Here is an 11,462-nt window from a genome sequence, read left to right as displayed (position 1 = left end):
TTAAATATTTACAATACACTTAACTGTTTGTTGCGCGCCCCAACTCGTTTATTTTTTAATCATTGTGACCTTTGTTGCGAGTCTAGCGGAAATAAATTAATATCTTCATTTTGTGTTTTCGAGTGCATTGTCTTACCCAAAAGAAAAGCAGAAATGTATCAAAACAAATTAGCAAATAAAAAAAGTTCGTTGTCTCAGTCTTTTGTTTAGCGCTGAAAGAAATGTTTTGATTAAAACATTTTGTTGTAATTATATTATTATAGTAAAATAAAGCGGTAAAAATCTAGGATTGGGTCTTCTCTATCGGAAGTTATATCTGCTCGGGTTTCAAAACATATCAAAACAAATTAGCAACTAGAAACAAGTTCGTTGTCTGAGTCTTTTGTTTAGCGCTGAAAGAAATATTTTGATTATAACATTTGCTGTAATTATATTATTATAGTAAGATAAAGCGGTCAAAAAATTCACAAATTTGAAAGAAGTTCAATTTGCAAAAGAGACTGAAAGTTAATTGTGAAACTCTAAGCGTGATTTATTGATCTGAAATGCTATATTTTAAGTCCAATAGCTGAAAATAACTGTAAAGATAATCTACCCACGCATAAATTAACTCAATTGGCTAAACAGCTCTGTGCCCATTTCTTGCGCAAATTGAAGATGTGCCAGCAACTCGTTAAGTACTCGCATATTTCGACAATCAGCGCAATTTTCGATGATGAAATGGCGCAAATATGGCGAAAGAGTGAAATGAGAATGCGCCACAAATTTGCCAAAATGCGAACACGAAATATATATATATATATATATGAAAATGACCAAAAAATAAAAACCAATCACGAGCATGTTAAAAATAGCTTTGTCCATTCGACACAGCAGCCCGTGTTGCGTTCCATGAACTTTCATTTATGCGTGCGCTCGCGGATTTGCCAGCGAGTGGCAAATTCATGCGCCTTGGCTGCCCAAGCGATGACAGCATGAGCGAAGCCCAAAGAAGACCATGGGACACACCCGACTAATCGAAAGAAATCGAAAGTTCCGGCTCTGCCAGCGACCAGGTTTCGATTTCATTCAAAGGCAATGGGCACATGGATTGCTATTATTACAGTTGTTGTTGTTGTTGTCGTCGCACGCCGGATCCGGTGTGAATCATATGCCGTGGCTTTGATGACGCTCGTCCCAGCGCCATCCAGTGCCTACCTGGCCAGCATTTTGTTGTGCTAGTCTCGAATTTGGGTTTATCATCAGTTACGCTGACGGCAAATTCAAGACGCAATTGGAGTCGAAATTGGGTCAGGGACGTGCTCGGCATGCTAATCAAATTATGTTCACACTTTTTATATGACGCACCAAACCAAGTTTCAAATTGGGAAATGCTGCATGTTGATGCGGGCATTTTCTAGAGAGAACTCTTGAAGGTTAGCCCTCACACAAATTGTTTAACTATGTACAAACAAAGTGTTGCAATTGAAATTTTGTATAAATAGTAAGGAAAGTAAAAAACAAGTGCTCGACTAGGGGATACCCTGAACCTTCTTTTACCAACATCGAATGCAGCTCGCTCTAGATGGGAGGGGGTTACTTGGTCTGTGTATACTATTCTAGAAGCTACATGTAAAATTTGGTGAATCTGGCCATGAATACCAAAGAGAATTGCTCAAAAAACAGGATTTCGATATCGATTTTTACCGCCTGGTTGAAATCGAGGCAAGATATCAATTATCGAAAACAAATTCATACTGCGAGGGCACTAGAAGGACCTATCTGATCTATCTAATCTCTAGCCCTAGATTCTGAAGTCGACGCGTTCATACATACCAGACGGATAGAAAGGTGTACTTTTGGATCGGCTAATGATGCTAAGCAGGAACCAATATACCCTTTTTATTAATTTTCAATGGGTTCACGGTATTAAAAAACGTAGTAAGCTTTGCCGGTCAAATTGTTTGTGCTGATCCGATGCGAATGCGTAGCATATATTCGATTCCTAAAACGAGCTGAAACAGTTGACGAACCAAACCAGCAGAGCCTAGCCTTTAGGTATACCGAATATTTAAATAAAAAAGGTTTGCTTTAATTGAAATTAAGAGAATATTTCTGCTTTTTAGAATTTTAGAATACTTGCAATCCTGAACAAGTTTATGGATCCGATGCAAGGCAGCTTGAAAAAGAGTTTGCTAAATATATTTTGCCTGCTCATAAAAAGACAAAAAGGAAAGAGTTCATTTTGAACTGTTTTAAAAACTCGAAGCCATTTGGAAAGAACCATAGTTGACTCCGAAAACTCGGATCATGGAAGTGGATGAAAATAATGATCCGCGAATCGGTTAAGCATTTCTTTCTTGTTTTGTTGAGGCCTGCAGCCAGTTGAGAAAGTACATTTTGCTAATATCGAGATTTATATTTATAGTTTTCGATCTTGATCGAACTATTCATAATCACTGAAATATCGTCTGCACTCGCATGTCTGCAACTGCTGTGATGATAAATGAGCAACAAATGCGAGCGCATTTTTCACACATTATTTTCTTTGGAAATGGTGGGGAAAATCGCTGGCAAACAAAAACAAAGGCAACAACGACAACGACTACATATTGATATCTCTCGGACACTCCAGATTCATTCAGCTTCAGTTTCAGTTTTATTTCGAACAACAACAAAACCAGTTATATGACAACGTTTTGCACAATTTGCTGGCCCCTTCTGCAGTTACGACTGTAACGGTGCCTGCCTTAAGCTCTTATTGTTTATTAACAAAAAAATAATGTATCCATATTGTGAACGCTGCCGATCGCTGCCCCGCACAAGTGTTGTCGATGCCAAGCATTATGCAAGTCCGCTCTCAACTCCGGTCAACCTCGGTCAATGGAATCGCAGGGCGCGCGCTCCCAACTCGCCGACTTCACTTTCCATTTCTTTTGTCAGCCTCTCTGGGGCACTTTTTTTAAATCTTTTTTTCTTATTTTATTTTCTTTTTATGCTGTTGTTTTTCTGTCAGCGGCACTTAATTGCATACCCTAGACGAGTGTGAGTCTGATTATGCATATAGACATTGAACCTGGCAACATAAAGTTGCAGCTGAGTGCAAAGCTATTTGGCTGAGACGGGTTCAGGCCTGCTTTATAAATGGGCTTAATTATGGCATCTATAGATGCAGTAGAGCATATAAATAAATAGCTATGCTTCATTTATTGAGTCTGAGTTGCATTAGAGTATATAAAATAAAGTTCTTCTACTTATACAATTGATTATGCTTTCAATATAAGAAGAACACTAAAATCTGAATGATAGATCATTCCTATTGCATAGAAATAAAGCAAGAAATAAGACAAGGCTAGAACAATATTTATATTTTATCCATATCTAATCTCCTTTTGTATACTGATAGACTACTTTGTATTTTCAGATACTTTTTTTTTCTGCCAAATATCAAAGATCAAGATTAATAATTTCGGCAAAGTCAAGAATCTTACCTACCTTTTCATCCCATACTATCCCTTATGGAATTAAGTCCATCCGAGTCTGTCCCTTATGGAATTAAGTCCATCCGAGTCTGTCCCTTATGGAATTAAGTCCATCCTAGTCTGTCCCTTATAGAGTTCAATCATCCCATGCTTTTCCTTATATAGCATTTTTTTGAACAATTATAATTTCCATCTTCCGCTTTTTCTCAATGTACAGAGTTGTTATAATCGATTTCTCGCTCGTGAGCTTTTGTTTATTTGGCTGCTGTGCCCTTTTGCTGTTTTTGTCTAGTGCTGCATAAAAATGCGGCTTAATTATTGTTTTATGCATATGAAGGGGTGTGTGTTTAAGTTGTGTGTGTGTGTGTGTGTGGCCGCTACCTGGGCCTGAGTCATGCGCCATATATCACTTTCACTCGCCAAAACGGCAACGGGCAAAAATCTCAATCAGGCAGACAGCCGAAACCAGACGGCATTGGGCGTGTCTCTGGCCAAGGAACAACAGCAACAACAACAACAACCACAGCATGGCAGGAACTCTCTGTGTGTTGGCCATTTGCATTTAATTGTGAAAGATACACAACTGCCCACTTAAATTCACTTTAAACAGCAGTTGCAGCTCGTGTTGCCAGCCCCACTCTGTAAGGTATATATCCTGGACAAGGCGAAGAGCTGAGCCGATATAGTCTGTCTAAAATTGAAAAATTTTATTCTCCTATCAGCAAGAGTTTGGCTTTTATTGTATGCATTTTCATGATGTCTCATAAATATAGATTTTGAGACATGTTTTTTTAGACAAAACTCGAAAATTCGAAGTGCTAGATAGTCCAACTTGGCATGTAAGTTCTTCTATGGTATATATAGATAGATATTTTATTTATGGGATACCTACTCCAATTCCCTTTAATCTTAAAGAATAAAACTTATTCTTAATCGTAAATAATGTCGCGTTTGGATATGCACACCTTTGTGTGTCCTATATAAGTCCTGAAAATATCACAAGAATCCCTCTATAAATTACCAAGTTATTCAAAAAAGCATGTCCCAAACATAGTAAGAGGCAAAGGGAGAAGCATAGTTGCACTAAGTACTCAGCCTTGGCTGAAGCTGCTAAAAGTTAAGCTTAAAGCGATTTCAAGTCGTATATTTGGCTAAAAGTTGCGCAAGCTCTTAACTGTTTTGGCCAAAAAAGCAACACAATAGTTTTCTAAAAAACCTTAAAGAAATGGGCATACATCACGCTTTGTTTGTTTTTTGATTGAATTCCGATGCCCAATTTCCAATGCGCAAGACAAATGGCCAAAAGCAATTCGAGTATCGAGTATTTATCTAACTCATTTTGAAAGACTTTTGAAATGTTAGCATTGTGTGTATCTTGCGGTTTAGTCACAAGATTTTCACTTTCGTTCGCTGACAAAATAACCAAAGATGCTATTTACAGATGCCAGATACGCGCGTGTGTGTGAGTGTGTGTGTGTTCCATGCGTATGCAAATTAGCTCAACAACGCCAAAGACGGCGACAACAAGGCGCAGATATAAATATATATATATATCTATATACTGTATGTACCGTAAGTGGCCAAAAACAAACTCTCTGCTATAGATATGAAAAGAGATGCGGCCAATTCGAGGAGCACTTCCAGCTAACAACCAACTACCAGCATACGCAGCCGGAAAGCAGTTAACAGTTTTTTTTATTTAATTTTTTTTTTTTTGGCAAATGAAAGAGAAACTTTATATGCTAATTGGTGCGCACACTTCGACACAGTTTAAGAAAAGCCAACCTCAAAATGATCTGATGATTTGATATGATATGATGGCTGCCTCAAGTTGAAGGTAGGGTTTGTTGGGGGAGTTGCAGCTGTTCATTAATATAAAATAAAAAACGGTATATGATATATTAAAAATGCTATCAAGTGTTAATTAGCAGGAAAAACAAGTCGGCAATACTCGACTAACAGATACTCTGCATCCAGCGCCAAGCAGGCGGTATAATTAAACGAAAATCTGCCTATGCATTAAAGAAATGGAATAACTGATAAATTCGTTCTGTTTATATGACGTACGAGAATATATATTTCAAATTTCAAGTCTCTAGCTTTTATGGTTTTCGAGATCGACGCATTTATAAACTTAACAAGATTTTTAGTAATTTCTGGAAGTTTTTTTCATTTATTAAAAAAAATATTCCTATTTTAGAAAAATTGTTGAATATTAAACATTTTTAGCAAATATTTTCTAAAATCAAGCATTTTTTATATTATAGGAACTTTTGAAACTTATAAACACAGACGGATTTGGCTGAACCGATTCGCCGACTGATGCTGACCAAGAATATATATGCACTATAAGGTGAGCTGCTCTTTTCTGCATGCAACATAAAACTGATACGCCTTTTTGTCGCTTGGGTGCAGGGTATAAAAACAAAGCAACACATTTTATATGAATGAATATCAGATGCATATCAAATGAAAACTTCTTTTTATTTCTCCTATTTCTTACTGTGGCTCCTTACATAACATATATAACCTTAGAGAAATACTATTCGAAACCTTAGCTAAATTTATTGATAGAAATCTATTATGAATTTTGCTAGCAAAAGAAATTAACAATATGCATAAATGGCGAAGAGCGGGCGCTTTCTATGTATCTTTCTAAGGTCTTTTTGTGTGTAGGATTCGTAGTTTATGGCCGGCAAATGTTGCGCAACAAAGTCGAACATAGTTTTTTTTTGGCGATGCATTAATCAGAAACCACAACGATTATGCGGCACAGAATGCGGCACTGTGGGGCACAAAGTGAAATGCTGATGGAATTTGACACCTAGTCAAAACGATTTGGTTTCGGTTTCGGTTTCAGCTTTTGCTTTCGTTATTAATTAAATATTGGAGCTGCTAATGGTCGGTTTTGAAGGTACGTAAAGTCAGAGTGCTTGGCTATGGCTTTAATTAAATTTGGAAAATTTATATGCCGTTTATGGCTCAAAATGGATAAATATCGGTTAGGGTCTGAGGGGTCGCGTTTACGGTGGCAGCGTAGCCCGGGTTACTTAATGACCCTAAGCCAAAAACTGTGAAAGAGAAATGAAAAGAGATGCGGAGAAAGCATCGTCAGACAAAATCAAACCAACTGCAACAATTCGCTAACTTAACAGCAACAACAACAACAACAAGCAGAACAGGTGAAATACTTACATATGAGTGTGTGCGTGTGTGTGTGTGTGCGCTGATATGTAAATGCGTTTTGGCTGATTATTTTCGATTGTGCGGTTCAGCCTCTTGTAGTTGTTAATAGGCGAAATAAAGCACACGCTGACAGACTGTTGCCTATATTTGAAATTATGCACGCTATTCAAGTTTAATGGGCTTGCATTTGAATATTTTCGTTCAATTTAAAGCGATTTTTGAATAATTGTTCCGGTTAACTGTTTCTAACCGCTTTAACTGTTTGAAAAGAACGTTTTTGGTAAAGTGCACTCCGAAATTTCATTGTAGCTTAGCAAAGTCACAAACCAATAAGTACCCATGACTGCCACCGCAAAATGTTTGTTGTGATAGTGCTGCCAGCTTATTGCATAAATATTTGTCGTAGGAGCTGCCAACTTGTTGTTAACGTATCAGCTGTTGTGTTTCGCGCCAAATTGAGCTGCAGCGCGTGTCTGTGTGTGCGTGTTCAACTGCGACTGTTTTATTTTTATTTTAATAACAAAAAGAGCTGACCCAGAAATATGAGCGAAACAGTTGCAGAAATTGCAACAACAGCAGAAAATGATGAAAAAGCAAACGACTCCATGGAAAAGCTGCAATTTGACGATGAAGACGAAAAGAACGTGTCAGCTGAAGATATTTTGGGTGGGAAAGCGTTGGTAATGTCGGACAGCGAAGATGATGAGACGCCTGCGCCAGCAGGTAAACAAATATCCCCCAAGAACAGGGCCCAACGTCTGCAGGACAGCGATGAAGAGCCAGATGAGCGGGAGAAAGATGAAGCCCCAAAGCCCAAGAAAAAAATATCAGCGATTATTGATTCCGACAGTGAACAGGAGGAGCAAGTTGTGGCGGAGAAGGATTCTAAGGCAGCAGGAAAAATTGAAGAGGAGAAAAGCAGTGATGATGAAGAACAAGAAAACAATGTGATTCCTAAGCCCAAGAAAAAGGTATCAGCAGTTATTGACTCTGACAGTGAACAGGAGGAGCAAGTTGAGGCGGAGAAGGATTCTAGGGCAGCAGCAAAAACTGAAGGAAAGGAAAACAGCGATGAAGAAGAACAAGAAAACAATGTGATTCCGAAGTTGAAGAAAAAGATATGTGCAATTATTGACACAGACAGCGAAGAGGAGGAGCAGGAGCAACAAGTAGAACCACAGGAGAAGGAGGAACGCACAAAACAAAAGAAAAAGAGCAAGAAACTGGATAGGAAAAAGAAACAGCGATTGGATAGCGATGATGAGGAAAGTAGCCAGTCGAGCGAGGAAGAAGCAAGTGATAAAGAAACACAAAATAAACTTAAAGGGATTGTGGATTCCGAATCCGAGTCGGAGCATTGTAAAACAGACGAACCGATGAACCTACAGGAGACAACCGAGATCTCTTCAGAAAAGCCACACAAATCCAAACCCATGCGAGTGAGTTAGGAATCGCATAAGCAATTAAACAATCCATACAATACATACAATCTCCTTTGCAGGCCTCAGCCAAGAAGGCGCTAGATGATATGCAGGCTATACAAAGCGAGCAGCAGCGGCTGCATCGTGAGGCACACATCAGCGTACCATACCATCAGCCGAAGCCACGCACGCTCAAGGAGTTCCTGAGCCGGCGTACCATAAACAAGCCTCTGGCAGTAGCTCTGGCCGGTGGAAGTCCCATGCCCAACAAAAAAGAGCCAAGGAGATCAATGGGTCTGCGCATGACCAGCGAGGAGTTGCAGGCATATGCGTAAGTTACAGGCACCTAAACATCTGCCAATTAATCTGCCCTAACCACAAGCACGTTTATGCAGCAAGCTAATGGAGGAACGCGCCCAGGAGGCCACCGAGTTCTTCAAATCTGAATCAGAGCATGAAGACGACGATGAAGAGGAAGAACCAATTGCAACAAAAGACAATTCAGATGCGCAGGATATTGAAACAGATGGCAGAGAACAAACAAGCCATCCAGAAATCGATGACCATTTAGTACAACCAGAAGCTGAGCCAGCCGCTTCCGTAAATGTTGAGAGTGCTCCAGCAGCCACTGAAGCCGAAGAAATTATCATGGCAGAGGCTCAACCTATGACAGAAGCGATTTCACCCACTAAAACGAGGCTGGTAACTGAGATCGTGGAATTGCCCAAACTGGATTTGAGCACACTGAACATTACGCCACCTTCTAAGCCGTCTACGCCACGCTTAAGCGAAGCTATACGACGCCTGAGGGACGAGAAGGGCAGCGATGTAAGTCCTTCGCTGAAGGGAGATGCCAACATGATCATTGACCTGGAAACAGGCGACATGTTCGCCAAGAAGCCAACCGGTGTCGATGACTTGCTGCAACGTCTAATAAAAACGCGAGAGGCCAAAAAGCACAAGACTACGGAAACTGTCAAGTGAGTAGAGGAACTGATTAATCAGTTTGCATATTCTAAAGCTAAAATCTGTGCAGCATCTTGTCCACTGCACATGGCAAACTGGAGCTGTCGAAGGTGAGCATACATCTCCACGAGGAGGAGCCTGTCAATAAGGAGCAGAAACCGGGCGCAGCCTACCAGAAAATGCAGGAGCATCTAAAAACGTTGATTACCAAAAAGCGAATGGATGAATTACGCAAAAAGCAGGCTGAAGAAATGGAAGATGCAAATGATGATGCTGATGAAAACGACATTATGGATGTAGATGAAGATGAGGAATATGAACCAGATGAAAAACCATGCAAAAGCCAACTGATTATTAATGATGATGAGGAAATTGTTGAGGAGCAGCTTGAAGAAGATGCAGACGATGATGAAGAAGCAGATGCGGAACCTGAAGCTGCTGGTGTCGAAGCCGATCCCGAACTGGAAGCAGAGTCGGAAACAGAGGTGGCATCGGAGCCAGTAGATCCAGAAGCAACAAGCAGCAGTAGCGACAGCGAACAAGAAGAGCAAACACAGACGGGCAAGCGCAAGAATCGTATTATACGTGCATTCCAGGACGACAACTCCGACGAGGATGACGTCGATTTGTTGCAGACACCCAAACCAAGCAATGCGGCGCCGATGACAGCCGCCCAGCTACAGTTATCCGCCCACAAGCTGTTCGATACAGAAATTGAACGCACGGCCAGCGACGAAGAGAATGAACTGCTAGGCTTGTGTTCAGGGAGATTTACCCAGTCCGACATGTCATCGGCAGCACCAACGGTTGGAGCACTTATTAGTCAAATACCTATAACACAAGCAACGCCAAACGATCAAGCACCCGATGAATTGGAATCGCTATGTTCTGGCGCATTTGAAACGCAACCGACCTCGCTGCCTGCGCCGGAGACCAATCAAATCTTGTCCAGCGATGAGGAGCCAGCAGAACATTCAGAGGCTGAGAAACCGCGAACGAAAAAGATGACTAAGAGGCGTCAAAAGAAGAAGGCCAAATTGGGTTTCTCCGACGACGAGGAAAGCGATGAAGATCCAGCTGATAATATGGACGAGGAGCAGCCGGAAAGCGACTTAGAAGAGCCGGCAGATGTGCCAGAAACATTCGTCGACTATGACTCCGAGGAGAATGAAATAGTTGTCGAGATGACGAAAAAGGATCGCAAATTGCGTGCGGCGAACTTTGTGGAAAAAGAAGCTGAACTATCTGAATCAGAATGGGGTTCAGCTGATGAGGATGAGAAGAACATGGACAGATATGACATTGAGCTGGGTGACGAAGATCAGTTCGACCGCGAGAAGTTGCGTAACGAACTGGGACAGATTCATGCGTAAGTACAGGTACAAAACTGCATCCAAGAATTGACTTTTAATTTGCAATTCGAACATCAATAGCCGCAAAATGCTTGACCAGGACATACGCGAGGTGCGCAAGATTCAGGAGATGCTCTTTGAGGATGAAGAAGGTGCTGTACGACAGCGTCAGTTCCGATGGAAAAATGCCGAAAACGGTTTGGGCTTCAGCCTAGATGATCCACGCAAGGAGAACGGTGACGGTGAAGCCAACGAGGGCAGCGGCGATGAGGAGAACGAGCATTTGTGGCGCAAGATTCGCTACGAGCGCGAGCAGTTGCTGCTCGAGAAGGGACTGAAGGGGGTAAGCACATGCTTTACTTGTAAACTACTGCAGGAGCTCATGAGGAATTTAATTTTTATTTAAAGGAAGCAACAGGAAGCGGTTTGCCCCTGTCACCAGCTGTGGTTAACAGCACTGTGCGCAAACTGACCATTATTACGGCTAAGAAAACAACGGTTGAAGCGAAGAAGAGTTCACCATTTTTAATTTCAAAAAGCGTGAACGGCGCACAGCAACAACAGCAGCAGCGGGCGGTGCGTGGCTCGTTCCTGGTACGGGACAAGGAGACACTCAGTAAACTGGCGGGTCTGACCAAAGGCGCAGCTGGTGATGTGGACGGATCAGCGGGCACTGTTTCCGTAAAGACGGCCAAAGCTAAGAACTTTGTGTTTGCCACGCTAACCGAGGAGGAGCATGAGGTGTGTGTGCCACAATCGCTTCCCATTCCCACAACTCTTAATTTCTCCTATTCGCTTGCAGAATCAAAAACGCAAGGCGGCAGATTTACTAAACAGCAGCAATGAGACGGGCATTAATTTTATGAAAAAGCCGCGCCTGGAGCCGCGGCGTGAAAAGTGCCTTATTGATCAGCTGCTCTAGTGTAAACAATTAAGTTTTATTTAGCTTAAATTAAATATAATAAAGTTTAAAGTAAATATACAGATTTTTAAATATAAACTGTTTACTTTTTACAGCACTGTCAAACGGCAACACAACCCCTGCGGTCGCTTTGCAACACTGAGCCGCTCTCCAA

General features: G+C 41.1%; 1 protein-coding gene across 1 annotated transcript; it reads left to right on the top strand.

Annotated features, from left to right (window-relative positions):
• The first annotated feature begins 7,139 nt into the window (after nt 1-7,139).
• On the top strand, nt 7,140-11,386 carry Claspin (claspin). The gene is made up of 7 exons (XM_064683923.1): nt 7,140-8,086; nt 8,149-8,399; nt 8,464-9,048; nt 9,105-10,403; nt 10,468-10,729; nt 10,795-11,127; nt 11,189-11,386. Exons 1-7 carry the CDS (start codon nt 7,190-7,192, stop codon nt 11,306-11,308), a joined length of 3,747 nt encoding a protein of 1,248 aa, XP_064539993.1. The 5' UTR covers nt 7,140-7,189; the 3' UTR covers nt 11,309-11,386.
• Nucleotides 11,387-11,462: the final 76 nt, after the last annotated feature.

The sequence above is a fragment of the Drosophila montana genome, unplaced genomic scaffold, assembly GCF_035044405.1.
Source record: "Drosophila montana isolate Dmon_TW-CO22-7 unplaced genomic scaffold, ASM3504440v1 contig_2668_1, whole genome shotgun sequence".
NCBI classification, from domain to species: Eukaryota; Metazoa; Arthropoda; class Insecta; order Diptera; family Drosophilidae; genus Drosophila; species Drosophila montana.
This window is presented reverse-complemented; position numbering and strand designations above follow the sequence as displayed.

What these genes read in the sequence shown, in the direction of transcription:
- Claspin (XM_064683923.1), top strand. Translation starts at nt 7,190, where the DNA reads ATGAGCGAAACAGTTGCAGAAATTGCAACAACAGCAGAAAATGATGAA. An exon ending in AAGACTACGGAAACTGTCAA is followed by an intron (nt 9,049 to 9,104) that starts GTGAGTAGAGGA and finishes AAATCTGTGCAG; the next exon opens with CATCTTGTCCACTGCACATG. An exon ending in TCGAGAAGGGACTGAAGGGG is followed by an intron (nt 10,730 to 10,794) that starts GTAAGCACATGC and finishes TTTTATTTAAAG; the next exon opens with GAAGCAACAGGAAGCGGTTT.